Here is a 21,387-nt window from a genome sequence, read left to right on the forward strand (position 1 = left end):
TCTTTGTTTAATCCCGGATCAGAGACATTACATACAATGTCCAGCAGTATTAGGCTAGTCAACGAAACAGTTGTGGTAGAACTAATTGCAACAGAATTTTTATTTACACTGCGCGAAAGTACCTACATTTATGTACATTATGTAAAAAGTCCTGCTCATTTTACTATGTAATAAGTCGGGCAAAGGAGTTTAAAAATGAAAAATACCAAGTTTTTAAAGATGTCACGTACGGAACACCATACCCGAGAATTTTGACTGTCACGCGCTGAAATCGATGACGTCATTGTAAAAGTATCATGGCGGCACCCGTGTAAAATTTTGAAAGATTTCAATATCATCGTAGAAACACCGCATTTGGCGTGAAGAGAAGGTATCTATAGTTATAGAACTGTTTTATATAACATATGAATATTTTAGTTTCAATATCAAGTCATTTTTTCTAGGAATGAGAAAATGATGAACGATTTGCAATCGCCTAGAACTGTACAATATTTGTTTACATTTGAGAGATTTATATCGAGTATTTTAAAATATTTTTACATGAAATATAATCAAATAATTATTAAACACCATGTTACTAAGCTCTATTGAATATTTTTTGAAAAATCCACAATTTGATTGGTATTTCTTGTCCGATTTTTTAAACTACGGAAGCGGATACGGACCATAATTTTGTTATTTATTACAAAATATAAAAATGTCGATTTAAATTATTTGTGTGTCATCTTTTCGGTGTATTAACACTCATACATTCTTATTCAGGTAGAAGAAAGCTGGTAACAAGAAGCATTGTTTTGTGAATATGTAGAATTTGGCAATACACCGAATTATTGCAACACAATGTAAGTGAAATACGTAAATTTGGCGAGCGCCACTATATATAAGAGTATATCTTACCAGAAATAATAATTAAGGAGGCAACACAACAGGTTATTCCCAATCTATCATCTACAGCTTACTTAATGTATTATTTACATACTAAAACAGGAACAATGTACACCATGTAAATGAAATTCTGTATTAAAGTATATTCGTAACGTATCAACATGATGAGAATTTTACGATAGTACCATATTCAGGGGGTTTTTTTTCTACCTAATTTGGGAACATAGCCTATACTCCCAAAATTGGGAATTTTGACGCGTAAATGCTCCAAACTGAGAAATATTTAGTCCCATAGGATATAGTAAGGATGTGTTTAAGCACTCTCATACACTTGTTTCACATTGTGCAACCTCTTTAACATACTTCCATTACAAAATGGTCCATAATTTGGTCAATGTTTGTGCAGTTTTGATGAATTTTTTTTTCAGAATGTAGATTGGGAATTTTTGCACTCATTTTGGGAGAAATACATACTTTTTGGCATTGGGAATATAGCCGAATAACGGCTATAAAAACGGCTGAAAAAAGCCCTGATATTTATAAAAAGCAGTTTCAGGTTTGTCTGATTGGTTTGTTGAACACTTGCTGATTGTTCAATTGATGGAAGCGTATATTGACCATATTTTGTTATTTTTTAGCCAAAAATAAAAAATAAAACATCTGTTCAGATTATGTGTCATTTGTTCAGTATTTATATTCATACGTTCTTATTTAGGTAGAAGGCAGCTGGTATTGAAAAGGAAGGTTTCGTGAATGTCTAACAGGCGATTCAGTGGAAAAGTTAAATTAAATGTAAGTTTCTGTAATTTTGAGTTAAAATGTAATAAATGGGTATTGCCAAAATCAACATGATGAAAATTTGATGATAGTACCATATTTATAAAAAGCAGTTTCAGGTCTGTCTTATTAATATGTTGAACACTTGTTGATTTTTCAATTGATGGAAGCGTAAATTGACCATGATTTGTTATTTTTTAGCCAAAAATAAAAACATCTATTTAAGTTGTGTCATTTGTTCAGTATATTTACATTCATACATGTTTGTTTAGGTAGAAGGCAGCTGGTATTGAAGAGGAAGGTTTCGTGAATGGCTAAGATTTGGCGATTCAGTGGAAAAGTTGAATCAAATGTAAGTTCTGTAATGTTTAGTTAAAATGTAAAAAAATGGGTATTGCCAAAATCAACATGATGAGAATTTGACGATAGTACCATATTCATAAAAAGCAGTTTCATGTCTGTCTGAATAGTATGTTGAACACAAAGTCTTGTTCATTTTTTTCAATTGACGGAAGCGTATACTGAACATAATTTTGTTATTTTTTAGCCAAAATAAAAAATAAAAACATCTATTTAGGTTATGTTCATTGTTCAGTATTTACACTCATACATTCTTATTTAGGTAGAGGGCAGTTGGTATTGAAGAAGGTTTCGTGAATGTCTAAGTTTTGGCGATTCAGTGGAAAAGTTGAATTAAATGTAAGTTTCTGTAATGTTGAATTAAAACGTAAAAAATGGTCATAGCCAAAACGACTTCAATCTGTTAGCAGTTCATTGTCTGGAAAGCCGTTTCATGAAAGATATTTGGTAAAAAAGTCAACAAAATATGGATTGAAATCAAGACATAACATGTATATACATATATACGAAACTAGAATTTAATTTTTTGACATTAAAGTTGTTTTCCGTTAATATTAAATTGTTATTTGTATTGTTTCAGGTGAAAAACACAGACGGTTTACGAAACGCTTAAATGTCATGAGAAGAGAGATTACAGCAAAGAGGTATATCTTGTGTCATGTGATTATTTTTGCCTCATTTCTAAAACTATTAGTCGACATGCAGTATCGAGTATATGAAGGTCACCACATAGAGTTAAAGATGACTCAATTCTTGTAATTGCATTTGGTACACAAATAATAATTAATCATATGGATGTGCCAAATTTCCTTAATATAGTAGTAACCATATATGCCAACTATATTAAACTCTACACAACCGACTTCTGTTTGAAATAGATTTTACAAGTCTGCAATGTCTTTGTTTTGTATTTTAATCTTATCTTATAATAAGGCATACTTTTATACTTTCAGATGGAGGACTGTCCTATTTGTCAGAAAAGCATAGTAGATTGCGATACACCCATTGTTCGTCTTGGAGAGAAAGGCTGTACTGGAATTATCAATGCCAACAGCAAAAGTGAACGTCCGGTAGAGGTGAAACCTGGAGATATAGTCCACACTCAATGTCGGAAAGACTTTACAAGACCTCGAAATAACTCAAAACCATTGACGCCTATCATTAGTTCTCCTCAAAGAGTTCTTAGATCTGACACTGAACAATTTGATTTTAAATCAAAATGCTTATTTTGTGCTTCATTTGCTAAATGTTCTTTATTTTCAAGAAAAAGATCACATGATGTCTATCCCGTTCGTAGCTTTGATTTTCAAAACAAAATTCTGAAACATTGTGTAGAAAGAAATGACAAGTGGGCAAATGAAATTCATTCCAGGTTAATTCAAGTTCTAGACCTCCCGGCAGCAGAAGCAGTGTATCACCAATCATGTAGTGTGAACTTTAGGACAGGTAAAAATGTCCCAAAAGCCTTTAATTCAATTGAACAAGGTCCGATTGCAAAAGAAATGAAGTCTCCTGGTAGACCACAGGCAACAGATCAGGCAATGGCTTTTAAACAAATAATTGAAACAATTGAAAGTTGTGAAAATGCAACATTGACTGTTAATGAACTGGTAAGGCAAATGTCGGAGATTTGTGGTGATAATTGCTATTCATCTAAGCACATGAAAAAGAAGATATTAGATCACTTTGGCGAGTCAGTGATTGTAAGCAGCATTGGTGGAAAAAATGACATCATAACTTTGAGGCAAAGTGTATCATCTATTGTACATGCCTTCTATGAAAATTCAAGAGAAGTGTCTGAAGTAGAGCAGAAACGGAAAATCATTGAAACTGCTGCAATATTAATCAAAAGTGACATCAACAATGTAGTAAATGCAAAAGACTTCTATCCTTCCTTTACTGACATATCATCAACAGAGAAAAACATTGAGTTCTTACCAGAAAGCCTGAAAACCTTTCTCGGAAAGTTATTTCCTGAAAAGTGTACTGTAAAGACAGCTTCAATTGGACAGAGCATAATGCAGTCATGTCGTCCTAAAGGTTTGCTCTCTCCTCTGCAGTTAGGTCTTGGCGTGCAACTACATCATCATTTTGGTTCAAGGTTTCTAGTTGACACTTTGAACATCCTTGGGTTTGTTGTTCATATTCTGAAGTACAGAAATATGAGTCAAATGCTGCTGCTGTGTTGACAACACACATACCATGTCAAGAAACAGGCATACCCTTTCTGCAGTTTGTTGCTGACAATGTTGACCACAACCTAAGAAAAATTGGATGGACATAATACATTTCACGGTAGGGCATCATAGCGACATCAACACCAGGCTCAGATGTTTCAGTACCAGTCCCAAGGAAAGATGTATCAATGGATGAAGTATCTTCCATAGGTAAGGTTAACATCCAGTACTTTGTAGCACCACCATTTTCGGAGGGCATTCAGTTTCAAGAACTACCCGAGATGCAGCCATCACATCAGTGCGAACCATTAGACATGTTGTGCAAGTTTGTTTGGCCTTTAAGACAATCCAGACCAAGTTGGTCAGGCTTTATGCAGATGTTTGAAAAGCCTTCCGAGTATTTCTCGAAGAAATCAGCCATCACCTTCATGCCTATGATTGATCTCAACCCCAGCGATGCCACATGTATATATTCAACTCTTCATTTTGTTTGTGATCAGTCTAAGCGGTATGGAAAGACACCAGTGCTGACATTTGATCAACCTCTCTATCAGAAGGCGATGGACATCGTCTGTTCCCAAGTACCATCAAGTCCTCTGAAGATGATTGTTTTGCGCTTAGGAGGATTTCACACAGAAATGAGTTTCCTTGGAAGCATAGGTCATATAATGACAAGTTCTGGTCTGCAAGACATCCTAGAAACAGTCTATGCCCCAAATGCAGTTACACATATGATGTCAGGAAAAGCCGTACAGCGAGCGACAAGAGGCCACATGCTGTTAGACAACGCGTTAACTATCTTGCTTCTTGAGAACGGTTTTCAGATACAAAACCAGACTGACAGTGATAAAGAGCATACTTTAAACATTCAACCGTTACCCAGTACATACGAGGATGATAGTGAAATAGGAGCCAAGGCACAACTTTCTCAGGAAATGTTACAAGACAATAACTTTATTAATTTGACCAAAATGTATGATAGTTTGGGAAAAGAAAACTCAGTCTTGCAGACAGTGGGTGAATGTGACAGTCTACAAACCCTCAATAATATGATTAATGCTGAAAGACAACAGCTTTCCAGAAACCGTACCGCCAGACTCTGGATACAGTACATGGACATGGTGTCAATATTACAACAATTCATACGAGCAGAAAGAACAGGGAATTGGGATCTCCATTTAACCATACTGCGCAAGATGCTTCCATATTTTGCAGCCTCAGGTCATAATCTTTACCTGAAGAGCGCCCATATATACCTACAAAGTATGCTTCAGTTACCTGAAACCAATCCAGATGTATATGAAGCCTTCAAGGCAGGATACCATGTTATCAGACGAAGTGATCGCTATTGGCAGGGCTTTCGACCGATTTGGTAATTGAACAGTGTTGATGAGGTCAATCAAGTCTACGGGGGACTTACACGAGGTAGAGGGATGACCGAAAATCAACGAGCACTATGGCTGTTTTCAATGCCAATATGTTTACAGATGAATAACGCAATGCAACAATTTAGCAACACATCATATCAGACGAGTGAACAGCACAAAGAAACGGGCAAATCAAGGATAACAAGAGATTCACAGGATATGACTGCAATGCTCTCCTTTCTTCGAGACCGAAACCCATTCAATGACATAGACACAGAATTACGGAATATTGAGACAGGTGTAGTTGCAGACACATCTGTGAATGCTGATCAGGCAGAAGCAGTAGGGGAAACAATAGTGAAAGAAATGACTGGACAGACTGCAGGAAAGTTCTCACTGAAACGATCAAAGCAAGTTGTAACCATGAGTGACAAATCAGACATGAAAGTTTTCGGTGAAAGGATTCACATTGATACACAACTGCTGTTTCAACGATTAACTACAGCAGCAGACAGATATATTGATGATATTTCAGAAGTGTTCAAGTACGAACTCAGCAGTATTCCATCTTCGCTGTTTGACAACTCAGGTTTACCTAGGGAGCCACAAAAAGCAACACTGGCAGATGCCCTCTGGAAACAAGGCGATTGTGCATCTATACCAGACGAAAACTCCAATTCGCCCGAAATCTACGTCATTGACGGTGGATCTCTGCTACAGCGTCTTCCGTGGGCCAAAGGGTACACATTCGGGGAGATTTGCAAGAGCTATTCTGACTACCTGCGTCGACAATATGGAGAAAACACTGTATCAATAGTGTTTGATGGATATGAGGAGGGACCCAGTACCAAAGATGTCACTCATTTACGAAGGTCAAAAGGTCGAAGTGGGGCTGTTGTCAAATTTACCATTGAAACTCCTTGTAGGATGAAGAAAGATGTCTTTCTGAGTAATCCGCAAAACAAACAAAACTTCATCTTCATGCTCGGTGAATGTTTGATAGGAGAAGGCTTTTCAGTTCGTCACGCTGACAGCGATGCTGACCTTTTGATTGTCCAGACGGCTGTTGAAATGGCAGAAATAGGTAATGTGACTGTTGTCGGAGAAGATACAGATCTTCTAGTCCTGCTGTGTTATCATTACAGAAATGATTTAAAGAACGTTACATTTAAATCTGCGTCAAGGAAATCAACTGACATAAAAGGAAAGATATGGGACATTCGGAAAGCTACATCTCTGTTCGGAAAGGACTTGTGCACGGTTCTTCCTCTGTTACATGCAATGACAGGGTGTGACACAACGTCTAGAATGTTTGGAATAGGCAAACCAGCTGTGCTTAAATTGTTCAAAAAGAGCCCTTTACTCCGCCAAAGATGTTTCAACTTCCTTACTGCGGACAATCGGTGTGATATTCGCAGGACTGGTGAGCAGTTAATTACCTGTCTGTATGATGAACAGTCCTGCCTGAATATTGATGCGTTACGGTTCCAAAAGTTTTCTGGCAAAGTAATATCGAGTTCGACGTATGTTCAGGTGCAACAGTTACCACCCACATCAGTAGCAGCAATGTTCCATTGCCTCAGGGTGTACTATCAGACTAAGGTGTGGATGGGGAATACAGTATTGAATCCCCTTGACTTCGGTTGGATCATTGTAGATGGAATGATGATGCCAGTGAAAACAACACTGCCTCCTGCACCTGAAAACCTTCTGAAGATAATCCGTTGCAACTGTAAGGCGAATTGCGACTCTAAGAAATGTACATGCCGTAAACACGGCCTTGAATGTTCGAGTGGTTGCGGTGATTGCAAAGGGGTTTCATGTTCTAACTCATTAGCTTTAGAAGAGATAGAGGAGTTTGTAGATTACGATGTGTGACAACCTGAATTGATATTTGTAATGTGCCCTATTATAGTTAGTGTTTATTATCTTATGACGCAGTATAATACACATGCTTGAATTACATAATTATCATAGACATCTGAGGTAGTAATAAGCTTTTGAAACAGATCTCACCTGAATTCCATTCTCAATATGATTCATATGGCAGTAGGGGTTATTGTTCAGCTTATGGTAGTTTTGACAATGTTGTTAAAAAGAGGTTTTTGAGTAAGAGAGGGCCGCTCAGAGAAGTTATACTGTATACGCTAATTTAAGCTTTTTTCTGTTGTTGTGCACCATGAACTTATCTGCTTACTCTGTACATGTCAAAAAGCTTATTTCTTGTATATGTTAATAATCAAATAAGAATATGAGAAATAAGAAATCAACAATGGTATCTGGAAAAAAATACTTTGAAACTGTTTAACCAAAAGTGGGTGGGGTAATTTTATACCTCAATTTTTTAATGATCAGAATTGTAGGAAAGATAATCTTATCACTTTTATCCAACATACTTATTGGATTTTGTTATTGAATCAATTTATTTTGTTTGAGTGAACACTGCACTTTCAGTTTATATTATTGTATATTCTTACTTTATTCCAAGTATAAGCTATTTTAGCCTTTAAGTGAAATTAATACACTAGTTTCAATCATCTTATTTTATTTTATGTGTATGAAATATGTACTCTATATATGCTAGAGAACTTTTATTCTGGTATATGTTGATAATGAAATAAGAATATATGAAAAATCAGTTCCATTTAATGTGAAGAAAACTTACTAACAGTTATTGTTATAAGTGGGTGGGGTAATTATACCCATGTTTTTATATTTTCAAGGGACAGAGTTTAAAAACAAACTTAATTTGATCCATATGTATGTTTAATACAATGTTATGTCATTATCGAATAAACTTTGATTGAATAAACACTATTTTTCTAGTATAACCCATTAACTTGTTACTTTATACACATCATATGCCAATTTAAGTTTTTAAGATTTCTGAATATACCATGTTCAAACACAACAAGTTTTTCAAAAAACTGCAACAGCAACAGACTGGGACTTTTAACCAGTAAAAGTACACATATAGTCTGTGCAAAAAAATACAAAATAAAAACTGTTGCAATTAGATCTAGGTTGAGCCCATTTTTCGGCCAAATTGACTAGCCTATATTAGGTAATTCTAATCTTGTCTCAGACAACAGTTACTGTCTAAAACCAAATGTTTTTACAGTACTCTCATGTTTTCAGTAGTTCTAAAAGATAAATTTTGGCATACTTGTTTCACACTCTATACCAAGAAAAACAAGAGGGCCATGATGACCCTAGGTTGCTCACCTGAGATTCACTGCTTGCTTCAACAGTTTTGCAATGAAAATGTCTGACACTTTCATGAAACCATATATTTGTACAATCTTTGTAAAGGGTCAGCAGTTTCTTACAATGAGTTTAAAGTTGGGCCTGCTGTTTCTGACAAGAACATTTTCAAAGTCTGCAATATACGCATATATAGGAAAGACATGAACACACTCCCTGGCAGCCATGTTTTTTTTTACTAATCGGAATAATTTGAACAATCTGGGTAGAGGTCACACAAGGAACATTTATGTTAAATTACTTTTAAATCAGGCCAGCAGTTTCATACAAGAAGATTTTCCAAGTTTCCCCCATATACATACTGGGAAAAGTGATCACAGCCCCTGGTGGCTATGGCCATGTTTTTTTGATGAATCAAAATAATTTGAACATTCTAAGAATCTTGGTAGAGGGTCACAAAAGGACCATTTGTGTGAAACTATTTTAAAATCAGGTCAGCAGTTTCATACAAGAAGGTTTTTAAAGTTTCCAATATATACATAAGGGAAAAAGTAACCAAATTGGCAATGACCTTGGCAGCTATGTTTTTGATAAACTGGAAAAAATTGAACAAATTTGGTAGAGGGTCACAAAAGGACCATTTGTGTGAAATTATTTTAAAATCAGGTCAGCTGTTTCATACAAGAAGATTTTTAAAGTTTCCACTATATACATATAAGGAAAAGTGACCTTGCCCTCTGGTGGCCATGTTTTTTTTTACAAATCAAAATTATTTGTAAAATCTTGGTAGAGTCACACAAGGACCATTTGTGTGAAATTATTTCAAATTCAACCACGTCGGAAATATCAAATTTAAGGTCTGAATTATGCCTAGAGTATTTTTGTACTGGTAAGTATTGCTATATTTTGAAAACAAAATACGATAAATTGAGTTTATTACACCATTCTAAATAAATAGATTGAAGGACGACTACAAAAACCCTAGCGGATAGGTTAGACATCTTGCTACCGGACCACTAGAATGCAGGTTAGGCATCCTGTTATCGCACAACTAGACACTTCCTTTTTTTGCAAGTGTTTATATCTTAAGTAAACTTTTATGAAAATGTGGCATAATCCTGGTATCTTCCCCTATCATTACAGAATGAATGAAAATACATAAAGGAGCATAATAAATCTGCAAATTTATCATTCCTTCTGAATGTTATAAATCATAACTATAAGTTGCAGACACCATAAGGGGTGGTAGTCGGGTAGCCTTACTAATTTGGCTTATTGGGATCATTTATTATTTTATGATCTGATATTTTAAAATTGTCGTCCCTTTAAGCCTTATCTGTATCTGCATTTTACTGTTACAGGGCTCCAAATAATTTTTTTGGCCTATGAGTGTTTACTCAGCATATATTTTGTGAATGAGTAAAATGGTAAAATCTGAAATTGACTAGGAGTAATTTTACTCCTGAAAATTTATGAATGTGAAGAAAACAGAAATCAGTTTTATAACATATTTACTGGGTACATAACACCCATGAATTTGTTTGCAGTTCCGTTTCAGTTAAATATTCATGTTTTTGCTTCTTTTTTCTCCGTTGGCTTGCTCTGGCTTCACACTTACTACTGAATGCAATATACCTTTAGCTATGTTTCTGGGATCATTTTTTGTTGGTTTAAAAATGCGTAGAGTGTTTGTTCACTTTAACATTCTTAGAAAGAGACATTTTTGTTGTTTACTCCACATCCGAAGTTGATATTCTAAATCAACACCGCTTTAAAACACACTACCGAACCGTCAATATTAATTCTCAACTATTTGATTTACGCACTCATCGAGTGTATAATATAGTTTAACCTAGGTTTATAGAGTACCATTCAATGCGTGTGAGCATTCAATGTGGGAGAATTTATGCCTACCGTGCTCTGTTACATAAAGCATCCAGACGATTCAGATTTTGTTTACACTAGTGAAAAGTCATAACATGTGTTTCTGTAATTTCATATACAGTTTTATAGTATACACTTAAAAATTATCAGACATGTGCATATATATGCATTATTTCAGAACGTAATTTATGCTAATACGCATCTTATCTGGAGCCCTGCTGTTAGGAAAACATAGACGTAAAAAAATCCAAACAAGAGGGTCATGATGATCCTGGATCGCTCACCTGAGTAATATGAGCTACATGTTTCAAATGTCAAACTGATGATAAAATATTAAGAAAGTCAGTAGGTCACATTCATGGTCAATGAAATTCAGTTTTATGATTTGTGTGCAGAACTGTGTATGTCATCAAAATTTCAAGGCTGTATCTTAAAAAACAAGAAAGTACCGTAGATACCCGTGTATAATGCGCACCCGTGTATAATGCGCACCCCCGATCTTAGTCCAAAATCCTGGGAAAAAAAAAAAAAAAAAAAAAAAAAAAAAAAAAATTTTGGTCAATTTTGAGGTGGATGGAAAACGAAACTAGGAGTTTACATCGACACCGGTAATAAATTTTATCTCCACGGCGGAGAGCAGCATCGGTCTCATGGTACTATCGATTTTTGTTTTCTCGAAAATAAAACCAGTAAATTATTGTTATATTTGTTGTTTTACCTTTTTTAATTCACTATTTTGAATAAATAAATAGCAGCTGATTCAATATTTCGGAATGGTATCTTTCAAAATGACATGAGCTTCTCAATTTAAACTGATAACAAAAGGTGTGATAGTCTTTTTGTCACGATCATAAAGCCAGTAATTACCGGCAATCAACGAGTCACCTCGTGTCAATTATGTTGTTCACAGTTTGATCTCGGTTAAAGATAATTCTCGATCTTTAATTAGTAACATAATTTTTGTGATTTATAAACATTTCTTTCGTCAAAATACTTTTAAATTTATATGAAATTAATTTTGTTTGAAAGAAAAATAAACAATTCAATCTTTTACGGAACGTAACGGCAATCTTAGATTTTAGCGGAGACAGTAAGCGCGGGGAGTAGTTTCCCTTTACCAAAATGGCGAACATCGGTAACAAAATTGTTTTGAAGTTGGAAAATTGTCTATACCTGTGTATTATGCGCACCCACGATTCGGGGGTGGTCCCGGGGGTCAAAAAACTGCGCATTATACATGGGTATCTACGGTAGGTCAGTAGGTCAAAGTCACAGTCAAGTGACATCATATTACTTCGGGTCATCAGGTAATTATAATTAAACAGTCTTGGAAATAGGATCAGATGATTTTTTAAGTATTTTTCCTATATAACTCACATAAGAACTAAGTGACCCCAGGGCGGGGCCTCTTTTAACCCCAGGGGCATAATTTGAACAATTTTGGTAGAGGACTACTAGACAATGCATCATACCATATATCAAAAGCCTAGGTCGTATGGTTTCAGACAAGAAGATTTTTAAAGCTTTTTCCTATATGTCTATATAAAACTTGGGACCCCCAGGGCAGGGCCTCTTTTCACCCAAGGGGTACAATTTGAACAATGGACCGTAAGACAATGCTACAAACCAAATATCAAAGGTCTAAGTGTTTAGGTTTCAGACAAGAAGATTTTTAAACTTTTTTTCCTATATAAGTCTATGTAAAACTTGGGATCCCCTGGCGAGGCCAAATTTGACCCTAGGGGGATAATTTGAACAATCTTGGTTGAGGACCACTAGATGATGCTACAAACCAAATATCAAAGCCCTAGGGCATGTGGTTTTGTACAAGAAGATTTTCAAAGTTTTCCCTATATAAGTCTAAATAAAACATGTGACCCCCGGGGCGGGGCCATATTTGACCCTAGGGGGATAATTTGAATAATTTTGGAAGAGGACCACTAGATGATGCTACACACCAGATATCAAAGTCCTAGGCCCTGTGGTTTTGGACAAGAAGATTTTTAAAGTTTTTCCTTTCGGTTGCCATGGCAACCAGAGTTCTGCATGGAATTCAATTTTTTGAACAATTTTGAAAGGGGGCCATTCGGATCATTCCTGTGAAATTTGATGTAATTATGCCCAGTGGTTTTCAAGAAGAAGATTTTTTTAGAAATTGTTGACAGACGACGGACTACGCACGACGGACATCAAGCGGTCACAATAGCTCACCTTGTCACTTCGTGACAGGTGAGCTAAAAAGTCATAAAATAATGGTCAAACTTTCTTGCTCCAATAAATAAACTTTAAATGGGTTGCATGTAACTCATAATTTTTAAAAAGAGACTTAAATCTTCGGAAATATAAACTGGTGCGGTGAGATATCTACCCAGACACCGGTTTCAATACACAGCAGACTGGCAATGACACCAAACTGCAGAAACAAAAAACACAAACTATACATTCAAAAAATGTCAGCAAGTCAAATTAATGCTTTAATGTCAGCATGGCAATTTAATGTTTTAATGTCAACATAAATGTCAGCATGGCAATTTAATGCTTTAATGTCAACATAAATTCATGGCAGTGGCTACGATTACGGTACTGTAATCTTAGCCTACGGTTCTAGGATTATGGAAGTTCCGTATTCCTAGACAACCCTATGAGAATAGGCTAGGATTACGGAAGTATTTAAGAGGCATCAAATATATGTTAGGACATGCATAAGTGACGTTGTAAACTTACTTATTTCACTATTATTTTGTGCTACTGATCTGCCGTTTTGGGTTAGAATCTTAGATATAATCTTAATGGCGCATTTTTTTTCATCAAGTCAACACAAATAGTCTTTAATAACATACAATATGGTTATAAATCATTTTTTTAATCTAACTTTTACCCTAGCTCATAGATCTATAATATTTCCACGCACAAACATTAATATAGCGTTTAAGATTATACTTACCCAAAATGGCGGAAATAATAAGGCGGGCATGAAAAATCGCTATTTTAATTAAATGAAAGTTTACAGCATCATTAATGCATGTCCTAACATATATCTGATGCCTCTTAAATACTTCCGTAATCCTAGCCTATCCTCATAGGGTTGTCTAGGATAAGTTCCGTAATCTTAGAACCGGAGGCTAGGATTACGGTACCAGAGGCCAAACTTCAGGAAAGTTGGAAAAAATGGCCGGACATTTGGTCCAGCAATGCCTAAAAATCTGCCGGACCGAAGAAAATGTCAGTGTACCGCATATGTTGCTTTTCTCCATCATAATTCATATTCAAGCCAGGTGTGATCATTTTTAGTCCATTTCTCGTTAAATATTCAGTCAACCCTTTTATTTTCATACATTTGTTTCCTTTCACTATGATTGTTGGGTGTTAATTTACGTTTCTTTCCCGGTTCTGCCCCAGCATAATATGTAAGTGATGCCATTTTGATATGTTGTCTGAGGTGTTGCAGTTCACAGGGTACGATAAATGCCGGTCAGTCGGACCGAATCCGGATTAAGAAACCGTGGACCAGATCAAAATTTTCCAGTCATGTCCATTGGACCGACGACTTTCCGGAAGTATGGAGCTAGGATTACGGTACTGTAATAGTAGCCACTGCCTAAATTCATTATCAAAGATGTTATAGTTACAAATACATTGTACATGTACCAGAAAACGTCCCCAACGGATTTCATTGGGGATATCCAAACAGAAATATGCAGAATAAGTTTGGATGCGAAGGGATATGACATACATTAATTATGTTTAATTGTAGGCAGTAATCCTAGCCTCCGGTTCTAGAATTACGGAAGTTCCGTATTCCTAGACAACCCTATGAGGATAGGCTAGGATTACGGAAGTATTTAAGAGACATCAAAAATATGTTAGGACATGCATAAATGATGTTGTAAACTTACTTATTTCACTTTATTAAAATATCGGAAGTTCCGTATTCCTAGACAACCCTATGAGGATAGGCTAGGATTACGGAAGTATTTAAGAGACATCAAAAATATGTTAGGAAATGCATAAATGATGTTGTAAACTTCTTATTTCACTTTATTAAAATATCGATTTTTGATGCCTGCCTTATTATTCCATGTTATCTATCCACCATTTTGGGTTAGTATAATCTTAAACGCTATATTAATGGCGGCCCGCGGAAATATTATAGAAATATGAGGGTAAAAGTTAGGTTTAAAAAAATATTCTATACTTTGATTTTTTTTATTTATAACCATATTGTATCAGAGCTCCAGATAAGATTTTAGGTTAAAGGGTATTTTACCCCCTAGTTTTTTTTTCAAATGGTATTTTACTCCTAGATGTTTTTTCAAAAGGGTATTTTAGAATTCTAAATGGTTTTTCAGAATTCGAAATCATTTAAAAGGGTAATAATAATAACTGTTTGTATTTATAATTTTCTGATATTCATGTGCTCCGCTGAAGTGCCTTTGTTGACCAATGCTGTTTTCCTGAATATTTTTGAGCCTTCATTCAAATAGTTTTAACATTTAGTTTACTGCATACATTACATCTTAATTTCAGTTACTGACCACTGCGATATATCAACAGCCAGTGATACTTTGACTGTCAATGTTTTTTTCAGAAACACCAACATGTATGTGCTTCGGCTTTTTCAACAGTTACCCATTATATATATCATAGGTCACATGCTTAGCGATAGGCATTGTCCGAGTCATCTCCTGTCACACACTAATATACTTGAAGAAGAAAATGGCATTATTTTACGATATCGTTTGCGTTTGCTTTTTTATGAGACACCATTTTGTTTGTTGTACTCGATTACAAAAAGGATTTGCTTGATTTACGATAAAATTGGATTACGCACTTAAATCGAGTAAAATACGTATCCCGTTTTTTCAATGCGTATCAGTACGCGTAGGTTTGATTTTAAATGCGTTTTTTGTAAATTTCAAAACGTATTTACGCAAATACGCATCTTATCTGGAGCTCTGTTGTATGTTATTAAAGATCATTTGTGTTGATTTGATGACAAAAATTGCAGGTATATAATGAAACATAGATAATTCTATAATATTTCCGCGTGCCACCATTAAGATTATACTAACCCAAAACAGCAGATCGATAGCACGAAATAATAGTGAAATAAGTAATTTTACAACATCATTTATGCATGTCCTAACATATATTTGATGCCTCTTAAATACTTCCGTAATCCTAGCCTATCCTCATGGGGTTGTCTAGGAATACAGAACTTCCGTAATCCTAGAACCAGAGGCTAGGATTACGGTACCATAATCGTAGCCACTGCCTTAATTGTAAAGTTTATTTGACATTACAAGTACAAGCTAGTTGTTTAAATGAGTAAGCAATGAAACCAGAATGAATCAGTTGTCTTCATAAATATTTCATTGTTTTTCAACATATACTCTAATTCCAGCCTTTTGAATAAAAAACATTTTTTTCCAGTCTTTTGAACAAATAAACAATTCGTTTTGAGTGACTCCAAAATTATCTAGCCATTTTCATTCCATAATTTACCAATATCTGTGATAAATTCAAACACAATGGGCAGCTTTCTTAAGCTAAGAGTTTTGCTAATGGCCATAGCCGATGAAAAAACAAAGTGACATGTTCATCTTTTCATGCAAAACTGATTTTATATGACAGTTATGTTCTGAAATTGAAAACTTAGTCATAAAATAATTTGACCTCATCATTTGAAACGTCCATGGGCCTCCATGGGTCAGCTAACTGCGCCAAAGGCATCTTCGTATTTTAGCAATGATATAATGACCAATGTTAATCTATACTTTTGAGCTTGAAGGTTGTTTTACGCCAAAATTTATGTCACTTGTCGCTATTCTCCGACAAGATGGCGATCTAACGCCAAAACGAGGCTTCATAAACTTCCGGTAGTCATAATTTTTGCGCGGGAAATACAAACATGCCAGTATCTAACTTTTCTTGGCTTCTTGTGCTAGAGCATATCGGAAAGAAATTGAAAAAAATATGGTGTATATATGCATGAATATACTAGATATTGCTAAATGTCTTATTGTCAACTGTTTAGTATAGTTATTGATGTAGATCTGTGTTGTTATTTGTAATTTTAAAAGCGAACGGCAGACAAAATGGTAGGGACAAATAGAGATACGACAGCACGTGCTGAAGATCTCAACAGTCCAAAATCATGATATTTATTGTCAAAGAACAAGAGAACGATTATTCCAGGGATAGCAGTTGTTCCTAGGACCATGAGACTATATATCAGGTATTAAACAAATAAATAAATGGATAAATAAATAAACAGTAGATCTACAATCAGATAATTTACTAGATCTAGGCTAACTTTAATGATCACATAGTAGCTGATCTACTACTGTTCGAAAGGTATTCATTTTTAATCGACATAATTACATGTGCATCACCACAACTGCTACAACATGTATGACTTGTTATAAATCTAAAGGTATGTTATCATCAAACAACCGTATCTGACCGATTTCATATCTGTTATAATTACAGGTATGAGCGAATGACGCACCCTAGTGACTGTGAATGTTACCAGTCAGTGAAAACTGTATTGCATAGCCTCTACTGCCTTAGATCAGTTTCGATGATAAAATTATACTTTTCCTCGGTTGTAATTAAGGAAGGTTCAAATTTTATGGAAGCAGTTTAAGAGGAAAACCAAATACTATCGTCCTGTGAGGGTACGCGGTCTTGACACTTGTAAGGTTTAGGCTTATATATCCGGGGTCAATAACAGACACTTTATCCACTCAGTCGCCGCAAAGCGAGTTGTTAAATTATCTTAAGGCAAACCAAAAAGTACAATTAGCTATTATCTTTGCTTTGATAAAAAGTTATCATTACCATTTTATGAGCTAGCAGAAATTGTTAATTTCGGACAGGTTGTTCGACGAGCTGTTGTCATAATTTGGGGTATTTTTTTTCCAGAGACGCCCCTTGTCTCTCTATTAGTATTGGCAGAAATCAATTGCATATTAAAAGAAGTTTGCCTCTGAAGAACAGGATAGCTAGTCAAGCGGGGTCTCGGTGTCGAAAGTGTTTCGCAAGATGAAAGTCCATCGGAGGTAAATACAGAAACCAGAAATTGACACTTCCTATGCTTTGTCTGAAATGGTTTTAAAAAGAGCAATTTCATTTTTTTTTTAACATGCATATAGCGTCTATTTTGTTGGACAGTAAAGGTAAATTTTATTTACCGTCGCTTGGTGAAACGATTAACATAAGCTCTGTAGAGCTTTTTAGCGACCCTATATTAAGAACAGTTAAAACCAATTATACCTTACCCCCAGTGATTTGCTGGTACCCATTTACAGTTGGGTCGACTGAAGCAATCGTGATAAAGGGCCTTGCCCAAGGACACACCGCAATGAGAGTAGCCAGGATTCGAACCAGGGGCCTTCACCTCCGTAGGAAAGCGTCTTATCCCTCTCGACCAATGCGTCTACGTCTGTGACCATATACATTATAAAGGCAGTCCATGTACTAGGTAACGTAGAAATCAAAGAAATGTATTTTGCATATGACGTAATCCATACTACATAGAAGAAGAACAAGAAAAAACATGACATTTAAATCAACTGCTTTAATATTATTGTAAGACAGAAAAAAATACCAGTTTTGATTAATCAAATTCTAGGAAAAAATACGCGGGGGCACCAGAGGACATCAATGAAAGCTTTATTAGTCTTTACGTAGTAGTCAAATATGATGGAATACCTTACTCGGAAATAGTAGTTGATGTTGACGATAACAAGTTGGAAGTTATAAGGCGTAAAAAATAGTCTGTTTCCGGTATCCCGACCCGACCCTAAATGTTTTCATGGCCTTGAAAAATATTTGTTTAAATCTTTTTTAACAAAAAGTTGCAAAACTGAACTTTCTGTACTTTAAACCTGGTCAGTGATGTTAGAAATCGATTTACTGATGCTCTAAACCCCCTTATTTGTATTCATTTTTGACACATTTTTTTCCGTAAAGTCTCACAAACATTTCATCCGAAAACGATCTGCTAGAACGGTCAACAACTTGTAGTATTTTTTCACTATAATGAGTACTGGTTATAGCCTAGGAGTCAATCTGATTCTTAATAAGTGCTAAGATTGTCAAGAAGAATGCCAAGTGTGCAAGGTCACATCGTGATAAAAACTCAAGCAAGGTTTCATGAATTTACATCAAATACTTTTTGAGCTAGGCAAATTAGTATGAAAATGTGCATTTTTTTACTATTTCAGGGGCCATAACTTTAAAAATAGGGGGTGGAGCCAGCCAAAATATAAGAGCTGCGCAAATTTATATCATGATAAACATACAAGTTTTCTTCCATTTTATATCTTATACTTTCTGAGCTAGATGCGTCACAAGGTGAAAGAAAATGCATTTATGACTAGTTCAGGGGCAATAACTCTGGATATTGGAGCGAGCCGGAGGCAGACAAAAAATAGGTGCGCAAGTTCATAACATGATAAAGACTCATGCAAGGTTTAATTAATCTACATTTGTATATGAAATATTTATGAGTTAGAAGAGTCACATGGTGAAAATGTACATTTTTGACTATTTCAGGGACCATAGCTCTGGAAAGAGGGGGCGGACCCAGATGAAAAATAAGAGGTGTGCAAGTTCATATCATGATAAAGATTCATGCAAGGTTTAATCAATTTATATTAATGAATAAGGTCAGTAATTCGGTTGAAAATGTGCTTCCGTGGTGTAGTCGAAAGAAGTCCATAATAAATAGATCCTAATTTTCCCATTTTTTGCGCAAATTTGTGTAGAACGAGTGCTTTAATCACCGTTTTTCACTACTAGAGACTAGAGTAAATATGCGCCATTTTTAGGGTAACAGACCACAACTGACTGGCATTTCACTAGGAACTACATAACCCCCTATTTTCTTTTCATTTTTTCGTTAATTTGTGATAGAACTTTCATGAAAAATAGGTGTAGGAAAAAGTGATGTTCTCTAAAGATAAGTAAAGACGACCTGAAGTTGTCGTTTTTTATATGAAACAAAGAAGGATTTGAATTACTGACCTTTAACCTATAAGAGCTTAAATAAGACTTTCTCGAAACACATCGCAATTAGTCTTAATAGTCAAAGATCGGTTGTTTATGATATAAAAGGGTGTTTTCAATGCAAAATAATAGAGAAATTTGAAAAATTTTGAATTTTGACCATATTTTGAGTAGATGCGCCTATTCAGCAGCGATTTCTGGGATTAAAAAGCCAATATTTTGTCTCCAGAATGTCAGAAAATGCACAAAATGCATCCTTTTGGGTCTTATTCATGACGGAATGAATGATATTTCAGAATCCAAGTGAAAAATAATGCAAACGAGTGAAACTTTTACCAAAATATACAATAAAAGGGCCATAGGGCCAAAATTTAGCCCAGTAAATTGGTAGGGGGTGGCTTCTATTAAATGTCTATATTTCTCTAAAAACTCGAAATTTCACAATGAAACTTGGCAATATGTTTGGTATTACATCTTTCTTGAAAATAGAAATGAAAATTGTGTGATATTTGAAAAGAAACATTTCTTATCTTAAGGTACTGGACCCTTAATAGAGTACCTCCTTTTTGAAGAGTATTCAATTCCTACCATAAACCTACAGTGACTGCAATTTTCAGGGGGGCGTAGGTTCAAGCCCCACTGGGACCAAAATTTTTTCCCCATAATTTCCTTTTTTCTAGTAAGTTTTTACTTCTTTCAAGACTTATTATGGATGTATTGTACAAAAGTTGAAAATTTTCATTTTATAAGCGATTTCTTGCTGTTCAAAGTGAATTTACCTCTGAATCAGGAGGGGTAGAGTTAGACATCTCTAAAAATACTGAGTTACATGCGGTAAAAGTTCTCTATTTTGCCTTTATTCTTTAGATTACATATTGCGGGAGAAATGCAGGTAGGTTTTACTTCTGCCCCAAGGTTATTTTTGAATGAAGTGAGCAAAATTCAAAACAGACCCACAGGATTCGACCTTAATTTTTCAATGTTGGAGTTAGAATTCTGTCTCATTAAATCTGTTTACTTGAGGCATCCTAGAAATAAATGATATTTACGGTTTTATTTTGTGTTGTATAATTGTTTAACAATAGTTTGATCTTTCTTTTATCAAAATGAATGCTGTAATGAATTCCCTGCAAACGTTTTAGATAGTGACATTGAAATTTGTCTCAACTTGAGCTTGATGAAATACTATAAATTATACAAAGTTTACAAAAAACGGGACAGTAAAAGTTGTCTAAAATTTGCAACACAGTGCGAAACATGGTCAACTTTAAGAATATACCAAGCAAATGCTATTTTTTAAACATTACTATTAGGGGTCCAATACCTTAAATGCTTTTTGAGCAATGGCGCGTCACAAGGTGAAAATGTGTATTTTTGACAATTTCAGGAGCCATTACTCTGGAAATAGGGAGCGGAGCCAGATGAAAAATAGAAGGTGCGCAAGTTTATATATCATGATTAAGACACAGGCAAGGTTTCGTGAATCTATATCAAATATTTTTGGGCTGGGCATGTCACAATGTGAAAGTGCATTTTTGACTATTTCAGGGGGCATAACTCTTGAAATAAAGGGTGGAGCCAGATAAAAATAGAAGTGCGCAAGTTCATATCGTGATAAAGACTCCTGCAAGGTTTCATCAATTTTTATCAAATACTTTTTTGAGAACTATGGACGGGCGGACAAGGCCAAATCTATGTGCACTTGTGCGGGGGGGGGG

At 35.3% G+C, this 21,387-nt stretch overlaps 1 protein-coding gene and 1 long non-coding RNA gene across 2 annotated transcripts in view; one reads left to right on the forward strand and one right to left on the reverse strand.

The window, feature by feature from the left end:
• The window catches only part of LOC123551702 (ribosomal protein S6 kinase alpha-1-like), a 62,525-nt gene extending 46,026 nt beyond the window's left edge, over positions 1-16,499 (reverse strand). The window contains exon 1 of the mRNA XM_045340810.2: positions 16,331-16,499. Within this exon, the coding sequence (XP_045196745.1) occupies positions 16,331-16,387 (57 nt within the window). The 5' untranslated portion in view covers positions 16,388-16,499. The remainder of the gene's footprint in view (positions 1-16,330) is intronic.
• On the forward strand, positions 57-3,308 carry LOC123551648 (uncharacterized). Its single transcript, XR_008370600.1, has 7 exons — positions 57-370; positions 763-842; positions 1,601-1,677; positions 1,935-2,014; positions 2,285-2,361; positions 2,603-2,666; positions 2,976-3,308. It is a non-coding gene; the product is annotated as an uncharacterized LOC123551648 (long non-coding RNA).
• Positions 16,500-21,387: the final 4,888 nt, after the last annotated feature.

The sequence above is a fragment of the Mercenaria mercenaria genome, chromosome 4, assembly GCF_021730395.1.
Source record: "Mercenaria mercenaria strain notata chromosome 4, MADL_Memer_1, whole genome shotgun sequence".
Lineage (NCBI taxonomy): Eukaryota > Metazoa > Mollusca > Bivalvia > Venerida > Veneridae > Mercenaria > Mercenaria mercenaria.